We start from the raw sequence: 22,912 nt of genomic DNA, 5'->3' as shown, positions 1-22,912 counted from the left end.
AACTAAGCTTTTTTTTTTTTTTTTGCACAGGTCTATCTAAAGGGTTAATGGTGCCACCTGGTGATCAACAGTAAAAATTACAAATTTTACCTCTTCCCAACAGGGAAAACCACCATCAATCAGAATGCATGATTATATGGTGTCATGACTTTGCAATCAAAAAATGTCGTTATAATGGTAGTCAATGGGGCAAAAACAGCCACAAATGAGGGAGAAAAAATTAAAATCTGATGCTGCACAAAAACTAACAATGCATCAAAGCCAATGTTGTTAATAATCTTTGACATGCCCAAGACTGTGATAAAAGGTAAAAAAATATCCAGTCCACAATCACTTTTTATATTGAAAATAAGTCATTTTGTGTTTTTTTCCCCCAAATCAGTGACATCATTTATGAACTTGGCAATTAAAGAGTAAAAATCCTGGATTTTTTTTAAACATTTAGTAGTTTTGATCAGGACTGAGGTTTAATAATAGATGCAAAAAAAAAAACAAAAAAAAAAATTAATATTTTCAACCTGAACATAAAGAAAGGGTAGTAAATTTGGCCAGTGTATTTTTGAGGTATTGGAAATTTTCAAAGCGTTTTCCCAACATATGTATCAAAATAAGATGTGTCACCAAAAATCATTCCATTTGCTGAAACAGAGAAAGTTGTGGCCAAATTAAGACTCAAAAACACCCCATTAGTGGATGAAAACATCCCCAACAACACATAAGGGTTAAGAGGCTCCTTCACCTGTTGTTATCTTCAGTGTTTGGTGTAAGGATTCAGAGTTAAAAAAAAAAAAAAAAAAAAAAAAATCAGAAAATAGAAATAGACTATATTAGAAAACAATGTACTTCCCTGCAGTTTACCCCATTCATTCTTTTTTGAGTGGAAAAAAAAGTTGCTTTTAAATGGAAATTTGTTGAGAGCGAGCCAATATGGATTTGACATTTTTTTTTTTTTTTTTTTTTTTTACAACAGTTGTTTTTCAAGAAATTTCCAGCATGATTTTTACATAGCAAATGTTTCCTATTTATTGTCTTTACATATCTGACACCCATTTTACCACTCATTAGCAAAAAGAAAGAAACGTTCCACACAGACACACATGGGTCATGGTTAAATTCCATCAAATAAAGTGTTGTACTTTGCCTTTTACAGCAACATATTCTCATTCAAGATTCTGAAAAACAAAATAAACATTGATTTGTCTGTGTGCAAAAATGTGGTGAAAATATAATAAAAAGCAACTGACTTTAGATTGGTATTGTATTATTTTCTATTTATTTGTAATAATTTTTCAGTTAAACTGAACAAACTTAAACATGCACATCACAGAACTAGACAAAATTGTATCCAATGATGAAATGTCTTTCATATTATTGCCTTTCTGAGCTACTGCGGTCAAAAGTTTTTACACTAATCACAAAATGTATTTGACAATTTCTAATTGGCAAGACAAATGGTAACAGTGAAAGTAACTGTTTTGTCAAAACTGTTCTTTTCACAGGAGTTTGTAGCTTCAGATGTAAATCTCTGGATTCAAGTTTTAGTAATTAATAAATTGTTAAGAACATGAAAACTAAATATTATGAAATTTTTTTTTTTTTTTTTTTTCAAAAACAAAACAGTCTTGTTTCACAACATTTTAAACAATGAAATATATACACAATCACCACAAAAAAAAAAAAAAAAAAAAAAAAAAAAAAAAAAAAAAATTGTGCAACATATTTCAAAAAGTGTCAGTTTCAAAAGTCCGGAACACATGAATTAACCTCTGATTAGACTTTGAGACGTCTGTTACATCTGGGACTGTTTGCAAGCTTGTGTGTGTGCGCTAGCTTGCCCAAATCTCTTGTGCCCACCGCTCATTCTGTAGAAACCATTTGTGAGCAGACGCACGGTCCAGTTGAAACAGCTGCTCTTGGCTTTGATTGACAGCTGTGTAGCGGATGCTCAATTTGGGGTTTGGTATGAGAGCCGCAGAGAGGAGCCGACAACCAGCCGCCAAGTACACGCTCTCCGTTACATCCTCGACACCAGCATGCCTAAATCATACAATTTACATGCTCAAAAATCATGACCAAACAATATTCAAGCACTTACAAGTGGGGTTGGGAATCAAAAATGGATTCCAATTCTGTAATTGGATACTTTAGGTCAGGAATCAGATACTTGGAATTAATTTGGAATGGCTTTTGTAACTTTAAAAAGGATATTTTATTTATAAAGTGAAGACTATGCAGTGTTATTTTATATTTGAATTCAATTTCTGTACCTGAAATCTAGACCTACCTGAAAAACTTAAAACACTGTTAAATTTTGTTTGTATATTTGAACAGTTGTATTTATTTGTGCTATTGTTAATTTGTTTATTGATTCTTATTTTATTACTGACCGTTTACGTCTTTAATAATGTTTGGAATTGTTAGTTGAGCTAGTTATTTCTCTGAGGTAAACGTTCCTTGTGTAAGTGTTCTGTAGGCTGCTGATTTTTGTAATGGTATTCATCTGCAAAGAAATGTTTTGCAAAAAGACACTTCATATATGTTTGACATCTAAATGTTTTATTTTTTTTTTTTTTTTACCTTATTAGAATCGAAACTGGGAATCGATAAGCAGAATCTAATTCGAAAAACTCAAACGATACCCAACCCTACTTACAAGCTAAAAAAAAATCTGTTGTTTTGCCTTTGAACCTTAAAGATGCTTCTATCTCACACACTTACCGTCTGAGTGTAATGAGAAGTGGCTGGGAGGATCCAGCAGGGGCCAGTAGGTTGGCATTAATAATGGTGATGAACATCTCAAAGGCCAGCGTCATCTCAATTTCACTGAGACTACATGGCAGAAACAAACCGTCTCTTTCACATACCACTGCAGAGTAAAACCCTGCTGACCGTGCACCTGGAACACATAACACAAACATACAGGATATGCAGTGCATTAATGACATGCTGAGCACTGTGGTATTTAAAAGCGGGTGGGCAACATCAAATGCTAGATGACCAAAAAAGCTACTGTATATCTACAGTACAATCTACAATCTACTGTATAAAGTGCTATATAAATAAATGTGACGTGATATTACTTGACTGGAGTGCCGAATTGCAGAGTTTGTGCAAACATTCACATCGCTATGATCAGATGTTTTCTTAACTGCTGTTGTTTTGGTTGTGTGTTTATTTTAGCATGCAGCAGAAATTTACATATTCATCTAAATGCCGCTCCCAGTAGTGTGGGTGGCGTCGGGATGTTCGCTAACAGTATACTGCTGCAAAGGTATTTTAAACTTTTTTTTAACCCCTAAATGAAGAACAAAAAAGAACTTTGCTGTTAGTATATTGGGGCCTTTAAAAACTTTAGTTTGGCTGAATTTGAGATATTGAGAAGTTATCTGACTCACGTTTAAAAAGGGCCCTGGCACGGCTCCAGTTGTTCTGCTTGCCGAGTTTATGGATGAGGTTTTGTAGCTGAAGAGTTTCAGGCACCATACCCTGTATTAGCATAAACTCGACAATATCTGCTGCAACTGGTAATGTCTGCTTTATCACACACAGACGCAGATGAGCACTGAACATTTCAGTATAGTCGTTTATCTGCACACCATCTGGAAATGTGAATTAAAGTTAAATTGTCAGGAAAAATATTCATATATGCAATTAATTAAATGAAATTAATTAATTCACATATCATTAATAACAGTAATTCAATTAACAAACAAATATCAGTCCTAACTGTAATAGACTAAACTACAATGAATTTTTATGTCAACACACACAAATACACACAATGTTAATTTAATGCGTCCTTGCTGATTAACTTCATTTCTCTGAAAAAAAAAAAAAAAAAAATCTTACTGACCACAAACTTTTGAACAGTGTATATATAGTGTATATATATACACATAAAAATGTTTTCATTAGCAAGATGCATTAAATTGATCAAAAGAAAGTATATATATTAATAGTGGCCCCATGATACAATACTATAACAATACTTAAGCCTTGATACAATGCTTCATATTTATCTCCATGTCTTCCTTGTTCAATATTTTCCTTCCTTGTATTTTAGACATTTTTAATATAAATTACAGTAGTCATAAAAATGTTTGCACATTTTAAAGTTTACACACTCAAATTTGTCAAAGTCAAAGATGACACTATACTTTACGCTCATTTTCATTAATGAATGATACTATGTGCTGCTGAATCACTTACATTGTTTTAGGAAGATACATAAATTTCTCATTAATAGCATACAACTTGGACACTAGATGGCATTATGGAGTTTTTTGTCATTGTGAAATATCCTACACCAGTGGTTCTCAAACCTGTCCTGGAGTACCACCAGCCCTGCACACACTGGCTGCATCCAAAAACTGGAAAATGTTGCCTTCGGAGGACACATTTTAAGGTAGAAAGGCATCAAGGCACATCCAAATCCAATATTAGGTTCACTTCCTGTTTCCTGAGATACCTTCCTCTGATCGATTTTTGAAGGCAGCATAGATGTGTCCTTCGCTGCCTTTGATATCCCACAATCCTGTGCTTTCCATTCTGTGACAGTTGAGCTAGAAAAATAAAGATGGCGTCTGAAAGTTGCGTTTGTTGGTCAGTTTGTAAATGTACGTTTTTGACCAACATTTTCCACTTTTGATGTCATTTCTAGTGAGAAATTACTACTGTAGTAATTAAATACTTGTTTAATTCTCACCAAAGCTTGCGGTATTTTGTGGTAGATCATTAAACTATTACACTGCCTCAGAAGTCTGTCTGAAATCAGTTTCGTGAGGTGTCTTTATGCACAAATGCTGCCTTACAAGTCATTGCCTGATAGGGCAGTGAGGCAACAAGTCAGCTGCCTAGGATTTCGGATGCAGCCTTTGTATGTCTCCCTATATCTGGCACACCCATTTCAGGTCTTGCAGTCTCTAATGAGCTCATGAGTTTAATCAGGTGTAATAGATAAGGGAGACATACAAAATGTGCAGGGCTGGTGCTCCAGGACAGGTTTGAGAACCACTGGCCTACACACAATAAACACACAAAAAATTTAATTTCAAAAGAGTAATGTAACAGGTGAGCTATCAGGTAATGATGATGCAGGCTGTTAAGTATTCTTCTTCACCCTCTCAGTCTCTCAAGACTGTAAAATTACAGTCTGAAAGAAATATATCAAATGATTATTTCCTGCATTATAAGGGGGGAGCTCATGGTAAAATTATGTCCAACACTCTCAATCGCGAGCCAAGATACAGGCACTGCAAATATCAATACTTGGCGTCCATGTATTGATACAATATCTCCAAGCAGAATATCGTGATACTCTTATCTATTTTTTCTGACACCCCTAATACAGTGGTTCCCAAACCTGTCCTGGAGGACCCCCAGCACTGCACATTTTGGATGTCTCTCTCATCTAACACACCTGATTCAACTAATCAGCTCATTAGTAGAGACTGCACGACCTGAAGTAGATGTGTCAGATAAGGGCGACATACAAAATGTGCAGTGCTGGGGCTCCTTCAGGACAGGTTTGGGAACCATTGCCCTAATAAATACCATTCTTTTGAACTTTCTAAGCAAAGAATCCCGAAAAATGTATCATGATTTCCACAAAAATATTAAGCAGCACAAGACAACTTGATAAGAAGAAACACTGATAATAAGAAATGTTTCTTGACCACCAAATCACCATATTAGAAAGATTTCTGAAGGACCATGTGACACTAAAGACTGGAGCAATGGATAAAAAAATAAAAAATTCAGCTTTAACCATCACAGGAAAAAATTACATTTTAAAATATGTTAAAAATAGAAAGAGTTTTTCAATTGTAATATTTCAAAATACAGACATGTTCACAAGTCCCTGTGGTCCAAGTAAAGTCTCAAGTCTTTGAGGTGCAAGTCAAGTCAAGTCTCAAGTCAAGTCTTTGTTCTATTTTTAGCAATATTTTTTATAGTTAGTTGTTATTGTAATTAACAGTGTATCGAAATATCAAAACAGATTACTTTTACAACAACAACACAATGAACAACATTTCCATCTGTGTGTCTCGTTTGTGATCTGTGGAAATGGGTCAGACAGGGTCATAAAATGTGTATGGAAGTGTTTGCCCAATCCAGATGCAAAATTACTTGGTAAATCTGGATATTATATGCATATTTAAGCAAATACTTGAGGGGGGAAAAAAATGAAAAGGACATGTAGGCTACTTCTTGAAAATGGACCACAAGCAAGCCTCTGCAGCTGTGCAACACCGCAGCTTCCCTTTGGATTAATTGATTGCTTTTCAAATTAAATGACAAAGTTTATTGCAAGGTAAGGCTTTGGCTATGCTGTTACTATTTGTTGCTAATTTATTTAACAGCAGTTTTCTAATGGGTGATGAATACACGTGTCTTCAGTTGCGTCACGCGCTTGCTGGCTTGGTGTGTTTAGAGATGATTTGTGATATTCGCTGCTCCAGCACATATTTGGGAATGAATGAACAGTAAAATGTGGTGTTTCATGCTGTCATGTGGGGTAGTAAATAGAGAACGTAATTGGGAATCCCGTGGCAAAAGAGACTGCTTTCAAAAACATTGAGAAAAAAAAACGCTTACTAACCCCAAACCTTTGAACGGCAGTATATGTATGATTGTATGCATGCATGCGTGCGTGTGTGTATGTATATACACTGCTCAAAAAAATTAAAAGAACACTTTGAAAACACATCCGATCTCAATGGAGAAAAATATCGTGCTGGATATCCATACTGATATGGACTGGGTAATGTGTTAGGAACGAAAGAATGCCACATCGTTTGATGGAAATGAAAATTATCAAAATACAGAGGACTGAATTCAAAGACACCCCGAAAATTAAAAGTGAAAACAAAATGATGCAGCAGGCTAGTCCATTTTGCTGAAATTTCATTGCAGCAACTCAAAATGGTATGGATTTTTGTAAACTGATTCGTAATTTGAAGAAAAGTTCTTATTTTTCACAAGACTTTGTGACATTTCCTTCTTCAGTACTTAAAGTGCTTAACTTTGACAAATGAATTTTTTAAACCTAGTGATTTTATAATACCTAGACTAATTATAAATTCAAAAGTAAAACTGGTTGGAGAGTGGAAATGGCTAATATGAGCCAATAAGTGCTCATCTGCCACCATCTACTGGTTATAGTAGTATTTTTTGTGTCTTTTTTATTTTTAAATAAAAGTGTTTGTTTTCCATCAAATGTTGGATTTCCTACATCTTGAAACTTTCAGTTTTATAAATGGGGACAATCTGAAGGATGAATAAATAATAAATAATTTTTTGTCATCATATTCAAAATAACATTTGAAGTGCCGGAATGTTCAATTACATTTACAATTGTATTGTGTTTCTTATTCAAATGTTCCCATTATCTTCAAGTCTGAATTGCAATCAATAAAACTGGTTTACTGGCAAATTAGGTAATTGTGACAACTGCATTAAAATATAAACACATTGATGATTGAGCGATTACACAAGATACGTTTCAGTAAGTTGTACTGTATCTTTCCACATACCTTTAGATGTTAATTTATGTTCATATTCATATATTCTGTAACTAGTTTTAAAGGGATAGCCCACCCAAATGTCCTTAGTCCTCCAAGATTTATAATAGTAGTGAATGGGGGCCCGCAATTTGAAGTGAAGCGATGCGTTTTTGTAAGAAAAATATCCATATATAAAACTTCATAAATTCAAATAACCGGAGGACAACGGCACCATATGAGCAACCCACTGACGTGATGTATGATGTAGGACGTAGGATGTAGGAGTATCGTAAGCTTAGACGTCTCTCTCGGTTCAAACAAATAGGGCTGGGCAACAAACTCAAGCTCCTCTTCTCTTATATCAAAATCCTCCGACATTTCTCTTTAAAATTTCTCGTTTTAGACTTCTAATTCGTGACCGGTGTTTTGTTTTGCTCTCTCCTCTGCGCCTCCGCGTTCGTCATTGCGTTTGGGTCAAAGGTTGCTCTTCCGCCCAAATCAACTTGCGCAGTATGCGTAAGGTCGTCCGCCGGAAGCTAGTTATTTGAGATACACGCACACACAGATGTCAAAATGCCCATCGTGTGGAGTAGGCTATTGCGTGAATACAGCCAGTTATGGCTTAAGTGGACGTAAACAGGTGGGTAAAAACTGGATATGTGTCAGTATATTACGTCCATGCATTCAGCAGCCCAATTAAATACCTGTCTGTCATTAATGTTAATCAAAAAACAAAAGATGTTAAATAAATGTATACATGTTAAATAAACCTACTGTATCAGAAAAATATTTTTTTAAATGTACTATTTGTAGTTTGCTTCTTTGTTCTTTTTATATAGCCTAACAAAAATAACATAAAATTTCTCATATTACACTTATATTGCCCACCCCTTGCCCACCTGTACATACCAGCTGATATACAATGTAGTCTTGATTTGCAAAATTGACTGGCAAAATTGTGGCCAGTGAAAATGCTGAGTGGCTAGTAACTTTGGAAAACCAGTAGCCAAATCTGAATGTTTATTGTACTGAAATCCTACAGATATGTCACTTGCATAATAATTTGAAACACAGTGTGTATATTATTTATATATATATATATATATATATATATATATATATATATATAGATATACTATATAACAAATATATAATAATTATTTGATATATACATGAGGAGCCGTACAAGCCATAATTCATACAGGGCTCGACATTAAGTCTTGTCATGTGTTTGTTTTGTGCTTTGAGTAAAAAAAATCCAGAAAAAAATCGGATTTTTGTCTGATTTGTATTCTGAAGCAATATTCTCATCAGTGTTCTATCACCTTTGACATATTTATATCTGCATATTTGTAATATTTACCCCAATGGCTTTTTTTAACCTTAGTAAAAGGCATTTTTTCCTAATCTAATTTAATGTATGCTTCATCTTTCATTTTAAATTCTTAAATTTGATCAATAAATTCAGTTACAATAATAAGACACTATAGGGCTGTTACCAATCAAATGAATTCATTTACACTGAAAAATTACAACTGCATTAAATAATGTTATGAGAAAATTGAATATACAAATACATGTTGGAAAGAATGATACTTTTAAACATGAAACTAAACCGCCAGTAGGTGGCAGCAGGTGACCATCTTAATGAGTGGGTCTTTGATTAATTTAATCAAAGATTAATTCAAAGGATTTGTTCAAACGGCTGATTCAATCAAGAATGAGGCAGGTGTTAATGAATGGGTCACTGAATCTTTGACTCTACCGATTCGTTAAAAACACAGATTCATTAATTAATAAAAACACGGTTGAGTTTCGCTGTGAGATGCGCTATGGTTCAGCTGTGATCTTTGTTTGAAACTATTTTTGCAGTCGAAACAGAACAAAAACAGTCAATACTTCGTCTAAAATGTAAGTGATTTCATTTTAACTAGGCCTCCTTGTTAATTGAACTGTTGTATGAAATTAGTGTCACATTTTCAATCGTGATGGTGTTCATGAAAACAGCAGTCTTGGTCGTGTAATGTTGCTGAACTGTATCATATGTTATAAATATAAAAACTGTATATAAAAATTTGAACCGTTGTCATACGTAATGAACTCATTGCAGGCTTCCTTGTTTACGTCCGAATGCCAGCTCATTATTGGCCGGATCCTGTGTCGGCATCACGTGTATGCATTGTGCTGCTCACGTGATCAGCTTCGGCTAATACTGAGTTGGCGTTCAGACGTAAACAAGAAAGCCTGCACTGAGTTCACTACATATGACAACGATTCAAATTGTTGAATAAAGTCGTTATTTTTGTTTTGTTTTTGCGCACAAAAAGTATTCTTGTCGCTTCATAACATTAAGTTTGAACCACTGTAGTCAATTTGACTATTTTAACCATGTTTTCAACTACCTTTCTGGATGTCAAAAGGTGCAGTGACGTTGCTGCCTATGTGTGGATTAGATACCCTTGGATTTCATCAAAAATATCTTAATTTGTGTTTTGAAGATGAACGAAGGTCTTACGGGTGTAGAAGAGGGTGAGTACTTAATAACAATAATTTCATTTTCACTAACCCTTTAATTTCACAATAAGTGAATTATTTTTATTATTAATTATTTTTATTATTACTAGAATAAAAAAAATTAGAATTATTATTGAAATTTTTTAATCTATCGACATCCCTAATATATACATACACACTGTATATACGCATTATATATATATATATATATATATATATATATATATACATACACACACACACACACACACTTCAGATGCAAAAGCCACTAAATGTCACCTAAGTAAAAAATGTGATAAAGATACTGAGTGAATGCTCTCCATACACAGTATACGTTCATTAAATAACCTACCAGTTGAGGGTAGCCATTGACTTTCATAGTATTTTTTTTTTTCCTACTATGGAAGTCAATGGCTACAGTCAACTTTTTAATTACCATCATTGTTTAAAATATCTTCTTTTGTGTTCACCAGAAGAAAGAAACTCATACAGGTTTGGAACAACTTGAGGGTGAGTAAGTGATGACAACATTTTCATTTTTGGGTGAGCTATCCGTTTAAAGCAGAGGTCTCAAACCTCGGTCTTGGGGGGCCACTGTCCTGCAGAGTTTAGCTCCAACCAGCTACAACACACCTTCTTGAAAGTTTCTTGTATGCCTATTGAGACCTTGATTAGCTGGTTCAGGTGTGTTTAATTGGATTTGGAGCAGGACAGAGGCCCTCTAGGACTGAGTTTGGAGACCTCTGCTTTAAAGTGAAACTACTGAACATAAACATAGGAGCCTGATAAAAATGAAAAAAAAAAGTCTGACAGACTTGGAGGTTTTTGGCATTGGCATATTACAATGAGATATGATGAAAGATGAAATAACTTGCTTATTGGTTGTCTGAGTCCGGGTAAGTTGGTAAGAATCTCAAAGGTGTCTCTGTGTGATGTCTTCCCAGCTAAGAGAGTCAGGACATGTTTTCGACTTTCTATGTCAGCCTGCTCACAAGGCCACATGCTTGAGCTCACAAACCAACCATCAGCTGAAGGAAAAGAAACACATACACAAGTAATCCCTTATTTCCAGATTCAGAACACCACGCACAAAAGTTGCATATCAAAAGTTGCATATCTTTTTACCTCTCAGCATTTTCAAAGCTCCCTCAATACTCCCGCTGTGAAGGAAGAGCTCTGTTGCCATAGTGACCAGCTGACAGCGAGACACCCTGTGTTCATTCCCCATAATCCCCTTCAGAGTGATGAACTCGATGTGCAGTCTGAACATCACACTGACCAGCTTTACTCCCTAAGCACATGCAAGACATACAGTATTCAGTCAAAGGTTTACTACTGTATAGCGTGCTTCTACAAACAGGACACACACCCACCTTATTCCACTCTTGTGTCCTGTGGTACCTGAAGATCAGAGAGACTCCAATTCTCCCCAGGATGGTTTTGATCATTTCATTAGACGAGGCTTGCTGACACACTGACAGAATAAAGACATGACAATCCACCCAAAATTAGTTATAAAACATGACGGTTCTCAAACATTTTGACATGGCAAGGCATTTTTACAACATGGCAAACCTAAGACACTGTATATAACAGAAACTGACTATATTCACTCAACAACTTGTTATTTATCATGTACACTATCAAAAGTTTGGGGTCAGTAAGAGTGGAGTGAAGCAGGGCAGGGGCCGAGAATCGATGGAGTGGAGTGAGGCCGGTGGAGCGAATGTCCCACGGAGGAGTTTTGGAAGGATAAAAGGAGGAGCGACAACAGTGAAAGGCATTAATTAGTTATGCAATCATTAATGTGTTGATTTTAATAAAGACGCAGAACTCATTTCACAGTAATGAACATGCGTCACTCTTTTACTTTCATTTTCAACTGAACGTATTTCTCTTCAGGGAAAACTAATCAAGGAAAACCTGTGTCTAGAGCACCTCCTAGTGTTATATAAAAACACAAAGGAAAAACCCTACATGAGATATTGCTTTAAAACTTAACAGCTTTAACTAAAAATATACACAAGCTTAACTAACAGAAATTATTCTGATAAGTGTTTTCCAACAATGATGTAATGATACAGTGACAATTTGAGTTTGAAGGGATTAAAGCCTGTGTTTAGGCTATTAAGGAAATGTAATTTAGCCAAAAAAGAACTTTTATTTTAAATAAATGTTAATTTATAAGCAGCCTACTTCAGTGTGATATGTTACCATATCATCATGCTTAACACTGAGAATTTGAATAATTGTAATGTGATGATCAGGTGCAGAAATCTAAATCAGAGAATATCATCGGGCGGTTGGCGAGTGGAAAATAAAGCTTTGTAAAAAAAATAATAATACGAAGATGACGAATGAACAAGGAAGAACAAAAAAAATAAATAAAAAAAATTACCATATATATACAAGTATATAAAAGCAAGATTTCATTGTTAGTCCCCAGTAGCACACAATCAAAACCAATGTTACTCACATATTGAGCAGAAACAATGCAACCTCTGAGTCTGAGGTTTTTTTTTCAGGCTTTCAGTCTCTCCATTAAAAAAGGTTTTCTAATATTAACGTGGGTCCTAAAGCTCTTGCCTGATCATAACCCTTCTTTTCCCAGTGATTTTCCTCTAACATTTTCTCTTTTGTATTGTCTCTCAGCCATCTCTTTTTCAACAGTCAATCACCCTATTGCTCACTCTCTCTCCTCCCCCATCACGTGTATACGCCCCCTACTGCTGACTGGCTACAAGTCTGTTGTGGTAACTTGACATTGCAGCCTCTTATGAGACAACATAGAAAAGTTATTCGTTTACTCAATTTAATTTATCTGTTGTACAATATTTAGGCTGTCGGTCAGCGTGAGCATGCCATGGTGTTATTCCAAACACATTTTTTGAGTAGGCCGATGTGAAGGATACTATTTTGAGTGGATATTGGGACATGAGAGAAGTACAAAGCCTTCTTCACATAAATAATAGTTTAGCAACCAAATTTTACACCATTTTAGTTTCAGTTTTGCTTTAAGTAAGTTTGTTATAGGCTTGGCATTTAAAATAAATGTTGTTTGTAATGAATAGCACTATAATTTATTTTTATTTTATACATATATTTTTTAATTTTTTCTGTTCTGTAGTGGCTGTAGCATTTTTCTCTGTTGAATAAGCCTACCATTAAATTTAAAGGATCTAGAGTGAGAGGAAGTAAAATGTTTACAGTGTTTAGAGTTTGGTAACATTTCGTTTTATTTAGCAGTATTTTACATTATTTCTGAATGAATCAAATTACAATCTCACAGAAGTGAGTACACCCCTCACATTTTTGTAAATATTTTATTGTATCTTTTCATGTGACAACACACATGTACAGCTTGTATAACAGTGTAAATTTGCTGTCCACTCAAAATAACTCAACACACAGCCATTAATGTCTAAACCGCTGGCTACAAAAGTGAGTACACCCCTAAGTGAAAATGTCCAAATAGGACCCAAAGTCTCAATATTTTGTGTGGCCAACATTATTTTCCAGCACTGCCTAAACCCTCTTGAGCATGGAGTTCACGAGAGCTTCACAGGTTGCCACTGGAGTCCTCTTCCACTCCTCCATGACGACATCATGGAGCTGGTGGATGTTAGAGACTTTGCGCTCCTCCACCTTCCGTTTGAGGATGCCCCACAGATGCTCAATAGGGTTTAGGTCTGGAGACATGCTTGGCCAGTCCATCACCTTTACCCTCAGCTTCTTTAGAAAGGCAGTGGTCGTCTTGGAGGTGTGTTTGGGGTCGTTATCATGTTGGAATACTGCCCTGCGGCCCAGTCTCCGAAGGGAGGGGATCATGCTCTGCTCATTCATGGTTCCCTCAATGAACTGTAGCTCCCCAGTGCCAGCAGCACTCATGCAGCCCCAGACCATGACACTCCCACAACCATGCTTGACTGTAGGCAAGACACACTTGTCTTTGTACTCCTCACCTGGTTGCCGCCACACACGCTTGACACCATCTGAACCAAATAAGTTTATCTTGGTCTTATCAGACCACAGGACATGGTTCCAGTAATCCATGTCCTTAGTTTGCTTGTCTTCAGCAAACTGTTTGCAGGCTTTCTTGTGCATCATCTTTAGAAGAGGCTTCCTTCTGGGATGACAGCCATGCAGACCAATTTGATGCAGTGTGCGGCGTATGGTCTGAGCACTGACAGGCTGACCCCCCACTCCTTCAACCTCTGCAGCAATGCTGGCAGCACTCATATGTCTATTTCCCAAACACAACCGCTGGATATGACGCTGAGCATGTGCACTCAATTTCTTTGGTCGACCATGGCTAGGTCTGTTCCGAGTGGAACCTGTCCTGTTAAACCGCTGTATGGTCTTGGCCACCGTGCTGCAGCTCAGTTTCTGGGTCTTGGCAATCTTCTTATAGCCTAAGCCATCTTTATGTAGAGCAAAAATTCTTTTTTTCAGATCCTTAGAGAGTTCTTTGCCATGAGGTGCATGTTGAACTTCCAGTGACCAGTATGAGTAGGGGTGTAAGAAAATATCGATACACATGAATATCGTGATATTATGTTTGGCGATACTGTATTGATTCTCAAAAACACTATCGATATTTATTTACATCCAAGATTCGTGGCTTTGTGTTCGGTTTAAACCAGACTGTATAAAACCCAACTGCTAGATGTCAGCGTTATCTCAGAACGTAAACTGACGCGTAGCCGGAGAAGCGCAAGGTGCATCAATAGCATTAGCATTAGCAAACCCAGCTCACAAGACGATAAAATTATTCCGCTCCCGCGGTATACAGAGCTGAAGTGTGTGGACTCATTTAGGCTTCAACTATAAAGAAACCACTAAGGAGATCGACAAGAGTCAGTTGTTTGCAAAATAGGCCATGTTAAAAGCCAAAACTTGGGAAACGCATTGAATCTGAGAGCTCACTTAATATCCCGATGCCATCCGCACTGCTGAGAGAGGCGTTCGATAGAATATGGAGTATGTACTGAACGCTTTCCTCTCAGTAACAAAATAAACACACAACAAAAATGACAGTAGTGACAGCATAAAGAAAGCATCTGATCATAGCGATGTGGATATGTTTGCACCAGCTCTGTTCAGCACTTCAGTGAAGGCACGTTTATTTAAATAGCACTTTATACATTAGACTGCTTTAAAGCAAGCAGCTTCACAGTATTACATATAAAACAAACAGATATTCAGTCATGAAATGGACTATGCACTAGTTGTTAAATAGTTTAAAAATTAAAACTGCTATACTGTGAACCTTTAAAACATATACACCTAAATAATGCTGCAGTCACTTTACTATTTTCCCTTAGATTGCACAAAATAGTGATTAGTGATATAAATGCAAATAATACTGTATTGATTAAATAAAATAAAGTTGTTTGTAAGGTTTTATGCATATGGTGGTGTGTTCTATATTCTTTGTATTGTAACCCCTGTATCGTGATACGTATTGTATCGCCAGATTCTTGGCAATACACAGCCCTAAGTATGAGAGAGTGAGAGCGATAACACCAAATTTAACAAACCTGCTCCCCATTCACACCTGAGACCTTGCAACACTAACGAGTCACATGACACCGGGGAGAGAAAATGGCTAATAGGTTGTTTGCAATCACGTGGTTCTGTTGATGCGCAAAATTAATGTGGAGGGCAAGCAGTGAAAATTAGAATGGAAGAGATGGGGAAAAGTCCGTACCGTGCTGGTTTAGAAAAGTATAAACAGAAAATTACAACATATTTTGGACGTGAACCTTATGTTATAAAGAGGAGCGATTTTTCTACTGAATTGAAAGACTTGACTGCCATCGAGGAGGTAGAATGTGAAGCTGCCATCACGCCGTGTTCAGTTCTAGTCTGGGTTTGTTTATATCACGATGCCTTTTTACTAGTGACATTAAGGGCAGTATTTTTGATTTCTGTCGTGATTGTGAAAAATGTCGCCATTGTAGGTCATTTATGCTTAATCGAGAATTGCAACAGAAGCTCACATCATCGTTCAGGGAAAAAAACTGGACAGTGTAATACAATTTTCAGGAAGCAGGTTGAGGTGGTGATGAGGAGACGTCGTATATCAAATCTAATAATGTCACTGATTGAACCCACTCCCTATCACTCAATAAAATAATCACATAGCTGAGTGTTTTTGAAAGTGTTGTATTTTGTTTGGTTTAATAATTAATACTACATTTGCGAGTATGACTCCAACTCAGCTTGTGAATGAGTATAACTTGCACGCAGCCACTTCAAAACTGTTCACAAGCTTCTATGGGTTTGATTTTGGTTGTCATTTGTTAAAATACAAAAATAAATAAATAAATAAATTCCAGTGTGTCGGTGTCTGTCATAGACTGTAAAAAACGGTGTCTGTCCGCTGAATGCCCCTCTGATTCTCTTTCGTGGTCTTATGGGAAAGTGAATATTTACAAAGAAAACATTAAAACTACAGTTACAGTTACACCCTTCCAACAAAGAAATGGATCGACTTCTGTCAGCTTGTTGAACACATTTTTTTTATTTGGACATTTTCTACCATATGATGGCTGAAGCAGCAGCACGTGCCCAGTGCGTGACACTGTTGTCACGATAACCAGATCAACATTGTAAACGGAATTCTACAAAACTGAAGCGAAAACACCAAATGATCATGCAATGGGATAAAATATCTTCTCTTCCCTGCAAACGATACCATGAAGAATGTGATTATTTAACCAAGTCAAAAACAAAAAAGGTAAGCAGGTATCCATATTCATTTCAGTATCGGCAGACGCAAAACGCTATAGAAGGTGACAACTTTTAAAGTTAAAAAACGATATAAGTTATGTAAACGATAAAAGCTCATTGTGGTTTCTCGGTTTGATAGATTTGAGCAACCATAAACGAAGCAAAACAAAGGAATTTTGAGTTTGTGATAGGATTCCTATAAAAGAAAAATCACTTCTTGCCCTCCAGCCGCATTTTGCGTGCAGCAATGACGTCATGTGCAATCTACCTATTGGGCCCAATTTGGACATTTTCACTTAGGGGTGTACTCACTTTTGTGGCCAGCGGTTTAGACATTAATGGTTGTGTGTTGAGTTATTTTGAGGGGACAGCAAATTTACGCTGTTATACAAGCTGTACACTCACTACTTTACATTGTAGCAAAGTGTCATTTCTTCAGTGTTGTCACATGAAAAGATATAATAAAATATTTACAAAAATGTGAGGGGTGTACTCACTTCTGTGAGATACTGTATAAAATGGGACTTAAACACAGCTGCAACTTATCTGTGTTTTTTCTCTCAACCAAGTTTAACCTGGTTTGACTTACAGAAAAGCAACTTATTTTCTGAAAAATACGGTAAATAATAAAATTGAGCTGTAGCTTATTATTTAAAAGTACATTTACAATGGGGACCGTTTGCACCAATAAAACAAGCATATTATGTTCATCGCTCTTACCCACATTAACTTTAGGTTTAATCACTGTTATAATTATGAGGGGGGAAAATTTTCTTTCCTATATAACCCTGAGTTATCCGTCAATGACGCTCAGGATATGTTGCGCACCAAATCCTCCGCCATCGTCCTGTCAGTCATCTCGTCTCTCCTTACTCTCGTCATGTGATAAGTGAAATCTGACTCTTGCTGCACTGACTACTGACTGATCACACATTTATGTGATGAGATATTTGTCAATGACACTCGGGATCTGTTGCGTACCAAATGTCATGTGATAAGTGAAATCTGACTCCTGCTGCACTGTGCTGCAACTGCAGCTTGTGCTGTATATAGAGCAGATCAGGCACTTTTCAGTTTATAATTGTAGAACTAAATGGTTTTTATTTTTAAAAAAACGTTGTTGTGGTGGGCAAGTAATGTAATCAGTGTACGGCCGAACATCGTGTAACATTGGTATCACCAAATACCACAGCAAGCCTAATGTCCACATGTTCTTGTTCAAGAAATTACAGTGGCTGTAGCACTTCTATCATGAAGAAGTTAAGAAGTTACATAAATGTTGTTTGGCCAATTGTTAAAGAAGGATTTGACCATACTGTTATGTCGGGGTTTCTACAGGTTTCATCAAATCTAATTTAATGCTTTTTGATGCCTTTTTAATGCCAATTATTAAATCTTTAATGCCATATATATATACATATGTCGCTAAACGTCAATAGATGACGTCATATGGCAATTAGAATATTTATCATGTCATTGTTGCATTCGCATTCTGCCAAGTGTCAGCCCTTTACATTTGTTTGCTTCTCTGCTGCTACCCTTTGTGCTCATATAATGTATTTTAATACAGCCAAATTCCCCAATTCCCCAACTGCATTTAATAATGTTATGGGATTGTAAGAAATGTTGGGGGGAAAATGATACTTTTAAAAATTAAACTAAACCACCAGTAGGTGGCGTCAAGTAACCGTCTTAATAAGTGAGTCATTAAGTCACTCACATTCGTTCAAACGATTCATTCCAATGGCTGATTCATTCAAGAATGAGGCAGTTGTTTATGAATGGGTCATTTAATCTTTGACTCAACCGATTCGTTCAAAACGCTGAATCATTCAGTAATGAAAACAAGGCATGTTGCGCTATGGTTCTGCTGTGATCTTTGTTTGAAACTATTTTCGCTGTTAAAATAGAACAAAAACAGTCAATGTTCCTTCTAAATCGTAAGTGACAATATTAACTAACTTACTTGTTAATTGAACTGTACGAAATCAGTGTCACGTTTTTTAATCGTGATGGTAGCCTATTTAGAAAAAACAGCATTCTTGGTTGTGTGATTTTGCTTACCTGTATCAAGTTATAAAAACTTTTGACCGCAGAATGTTTAACTGAGTTTCTTTTTGTGTGTGCTTCGCTCATTTTTCTCCTCGAGATGGTGCGCGAGCCTCAACAGCGCGAGCCTACTTATCCCGGACTACTGGACAAGCGTTAGTGTTGAGCCCTGACATGTTAAATCAGCGCTAAATCCCGATTTATAATCGAGACATTGTCTGACAAAATCACCATACACATAAGATAAAGACAGTTGCTGTGATTTTGGCTATATGTAAACGTAAAATCACTCAGGATAAAAGCAATAGTATCTATTTTATTCTCTGACAGAGCACACATCCTCAACTGAATATGCGCTGCTCCTCTCGCCACTGAACAGCAGACGCAGAGAGAGGTGCGTCCGCGGCAGGAAAGCAAGATCTCGTGCTCGTGCGGCAGTACCGGGGAGTCTCGGATGCTAGATCAGGTTAACAAGTCGCTATATTCGCCACAATGCGCTTTCTTGGAAAAAAGTCGCAAAAGGGGATTGAAAAGTCACTAAGTTGGCAACATTGCAGCCTTCCTTCTCCAGGTCCTAGTCCGCCGCTGTCCAAAATAGCGTTGCAGCAATTTTGCACCATCCGAAGGCAATTACCAAACTGGTTGTGTATCACACCAATGTACATATTTTGCAACAGCAAATCAAAGTTATTAATTATGAAGGCTACATTCAAAACAAACTGGTAGTATTATTTTTCTTCAAAACTACCTAAAAAATGTTATGACTGTAGGAATAAAATTTAAGTCTTTTTAATGCCATTTAAGGCCTTAATTTTCGCAAAATCCATTTAATGACTTTTAATGCTTTTTAATGCCCCACGGAAACCCTGAAAGTGTAACAACAACAATCACCAGGCCACTGGTGCCCTCTGCAGATATTTGTTTTAATATATAATAATGTACATGTTTATGTCTATATTATTTATATTACGTGTATTTTAACAGTGCCCAAACTTTCAAAGTGTACGTATAAATTACTTAACAAAACTAAAGTTTTAAAATCAATGAAATTGAGTATGTGTGTACCTGATTCAGCAAACAGCTCATATGGTAGGACGAGTTTGTCTTTGGGTTCTTTCAGCAGTGCCATGGTAACGCAGCAGCAGAACCTGAGAAGTTCCGTGGGACTGTGTGAACCCACACAAACACCGCAGAATACTAATGCCAGTTCAGCCCAGTCATCCTGATGTTTCAGCATCTGGACACACACACAAACACACACATATATATGTAAAACCTCTCCACAAATTAGTGATAATGAAAAAGACATGGCATCATAAAGAAATAAAAATGGGGGGAAAAAATGAGAATGAGCAAATGTAAAAGTGTAAATAAATACTACAGAAATTAGGTAGTGATCTTACCTCAACTCTAACAACAGCCTGGGCCAGATTTGACAGCTCAGAGGTATGAGGGTTAGTCACAAGAGCTCTACAAACAAACAAAAATGAGTGTGTGTGTGACATCATATGATGGTTTTTTGGTAATGTAAAATAATAAAACTATTACTGTTCTACTGTGGGAGGAAGCATACCTGCATTTAACAGCAAGGAAAATGTCCATCTGCTGTCTAGGAACCTGCATCATTTGGAGATGATTCTGCATGACCTCACACTGATCCACACTGAATACACATCCTGCCTCGACAATCTGAACACATAAACACACATTAAATGTGGCATTATGGCTAATCTGAAATTGTAATTGCAGAGCGCACACACACCATCACTTATCTCCATTATATTATATAATGATCTAATGCAGGGGTTCCCTATCCTGTTCTTGGAGAACTACTTTCCTGCAAACTTCAGCTCCAACCTTGATCAAACACAACTGAACCAGATCATCAGGAGCACTTGATAATTACAGACAGGCAGGTTTGCCAAGTCTGTGCAACAAAAGTAGCCCAATGGACAGTCAAAAGTAACCCAAAAATAGCCCAATGTGATTTTCTTCATCAGGCGGCCGATTCTCCACTGAATTTGTATGTCTGGGGGGTGTTGAAGCACTGAAATCTTACGTACAGCAGTGGAAATCAACCCACGAAAAACAACTTAAAAGTAGCTCAATTCCGGTGGAAAACCGCAGACTTAGCAACACCGAGTTCAAGGTTGGATCTGAACTCTACAGTTAGGTAGATCTCCAGAAACAGGATTGGGCACCCCTGATCTAATGCTTTGAATGTCGGCATTACCTTCGAGGTGAGGAGAATGAGCTCAGGTACAGTGTTGATCAGACCTCTTTCTCTCACAAGTTTAAAAACAGCCAACATAATCTCAGCTGGAGGCTGACATAACAAAAAATGTATAAGACACAGGAAAAACAAAGTATATATTTATGCATTATATATGCAGTAGGTAGTCAACCAAAGTGCCTATTACCACCGCCGCAAATTGTTTATTATATAAATTCTTAATGTTCCAGCTATTTGACTACTGTTACAGTGAAATATTACAGTGACAGCAGTACATGAAGTGTGCTTACTTTGTACAGTACAGTACAGTACGCCTACTAGGCAGTATTTTAAATCACACTAGGTGTGCATTATGCCATAAAATAAATAAAATGATAAAAAAGGTGGATTACTCTGATATAATTCACTGATGTATTTCAACAGGTCATGGATGTATGTACTTATTTGTTATATATCCTTTTTGACATCTATTCCCGTACAACACAGAGCCCTGCACATAACATGAGGAAAAATACTGTAGAGTAGGGCTGCACGATATATCAAAATGATTGAAATATCGTAAATGTACATATTGCGATATGCATATCGCAACAGCTTACTTACTTTATGTTAACAATAGTAATTAAGCGCAATAAGCTGTGTAAAACAACTCACTGCAGTACTCACGCTGACACACACCTGAAGCGTGTGCACAGAATGCTGCCTCTCGGACAGCGTGCAATCCCAAATTCAGTTCTCTTTCGTGGCTTATTGCACTCGAATGTCAAAATGCCTGTCTTAGTGAGTATTCATGTAAACACAGTCAGTTATGTCTTAAGTGAATGTAAACAGCTGGGAAAGAAATTGGATGCGTGTCAATAGGATACGTGCATTAGGTCTTATAGTGACAGCAGCCTAATACAGTATACCTGCTGCTGTGTGTCAAATAACAAATGAAAAAATTAAAATCATTTACTGCTCTTGACTGAATAACTTTTGTAGATTTAATATGACTCAGTGTATATGTAATTTATGTGAAGACTATGCAGTGTTTTATTTTTACATTTGATTATTTTGTTGTTTCTGTTTTGTTTCTTGTTCTTGAATGCAACAGTTAAATAGATCTAATGTAGGTCTACCTGAAAAACATAAAGCACTGTTTATTTCATTTGTATCTTTGTTTTATTGTCAATATTTATTGTGTAAATTTCATTTAATGAGATATGCATTATAAATCCATTTACATGTCAGCATTTTGTGAAGATGACTTTTGCAGATCAGCCAAAATCAGCGCATGCTAGAGATTCTGTGCAGCAGAAGTGACACATTTCTCTGAATGACTACAAAACAATGCTTGATTAAAAAAAAAATTGCTTCCAAAGGTATGGAGCCCCCTCAAGGGAATAATAAAAAAAAAAAATACAAAACAAGAAATTTTTTTGCATGTACACAAGAAACTTTTGCGTGCTCATATGAAAATATTGCATGCTCACAAGAAACTTTTTAAGTGTGCATGGAATTTTTTTATGTGCTCATGCGTTACAATTTACGTTCTATGTATACTATAAGCTATTTCCTTTGTTCATCTCTGCCATCTTACTATGAAGAAAACAAGAGCATGGATGTGCATGAAATAACAGATCTATTCACTGAAAATTTGGCTTTCTGGCAATACCTTTAATATTAAGTTTAACGCATCCTCTGTAAAATGGGCTGATGGGCTTATATTGGCCCATATAAAACTTAAAAATGTAAAATGAGCTAAAAATTTGTATTTTACAAGATCAATAAACCCTTTATTAAACCACTATGTCGGATTTCACGCATCCTTACAGGTGGCGGAGAAATGCTAAATTTCTTCAATTCTAACAGCCCTTATTGCAAGCAGCGACATAGA

General features: G+C 36.4%; 1 protein-coding gene across 2 annotated transcripts in view; it reads right to left on the bottom strand.

The window, feature by feature from the left end:
- Positions 1 to 777: 777 nt before the first annotated feature.
- Positions 778 to 22,912, bottom strand: part of topaz1 (testis and ovary specific TOPAZ 1) — a 38,636-nt gene continuing 16,501 nt past the window's right edge. For both annotated transcript variants that reach the window (XM_051873786.1, XM_051873787.1), the window contains exons 10-19: positions 21,037 to 21,129; positions 20,377 to 20,492; positions 20,207 to 20,273; positions 19,869 to 20,040; positions 11,393 to 11,493; positions 11,145 to 11,310; positions 10,895 to 11,047; positions 3,396 to 3,599; positions 2,719 to 2,896; positions 778 to 2,037 (exon numbers count right to left, since the gene is read on the bottom strand). In XM_051873786.1, the coding sequence (XP_051729746.1) occupies positions 1,827 to 2,037; positions 2,719 to 2,896; positions 3,396 to 3,599; positions 10,895 to 11,047; positions 11,145 to 11,310; positions 11,393 to 11,493; positions 19,869 to 20,040; positions 20,207 to 20,273; positions 20,377 to 20,492; positions 21,037 to 21,129 (1,461 nt within the window). In that variant the 3' untranslated portion in view covers positions 778 to 1,826. The remainder of the gene's footprint in view (positions 2,038 to 2,718; positions 2,897 to 3,395; positions 3,600 to 10,894; positions 11,048 to 11,144; positions 11,311 to 11,392; positions 11,494 to 19,868; positions 20,041 to 20,206; positions 20,274 to 20,376; positions 20,493 to 21,036; positions 21,130 to 22,912) is intronic.

The sequence above is a fragment of the Ctenopharyngodon idella genome, chromosome 19 (genome assembly GCF_019924925.1).
Source record: "Ctenopharyngodon idella isolate HZGC_01 chromosome 19, HZGC01, whole genome shotgun sequence".
In the NCBI taxonomy this organism is placed as follows: Eukaryota; Metazoa; Chordata; class Actinopteri; order Cypriniformes; family Xenocyprididae; genus Ctenopharyngodon; species Ctenopharyngodon idella.
Note: the sequence above shows the minus strand (reverse complement) of the source record. Positions and strands in the feature narration are given on the sequence as shown.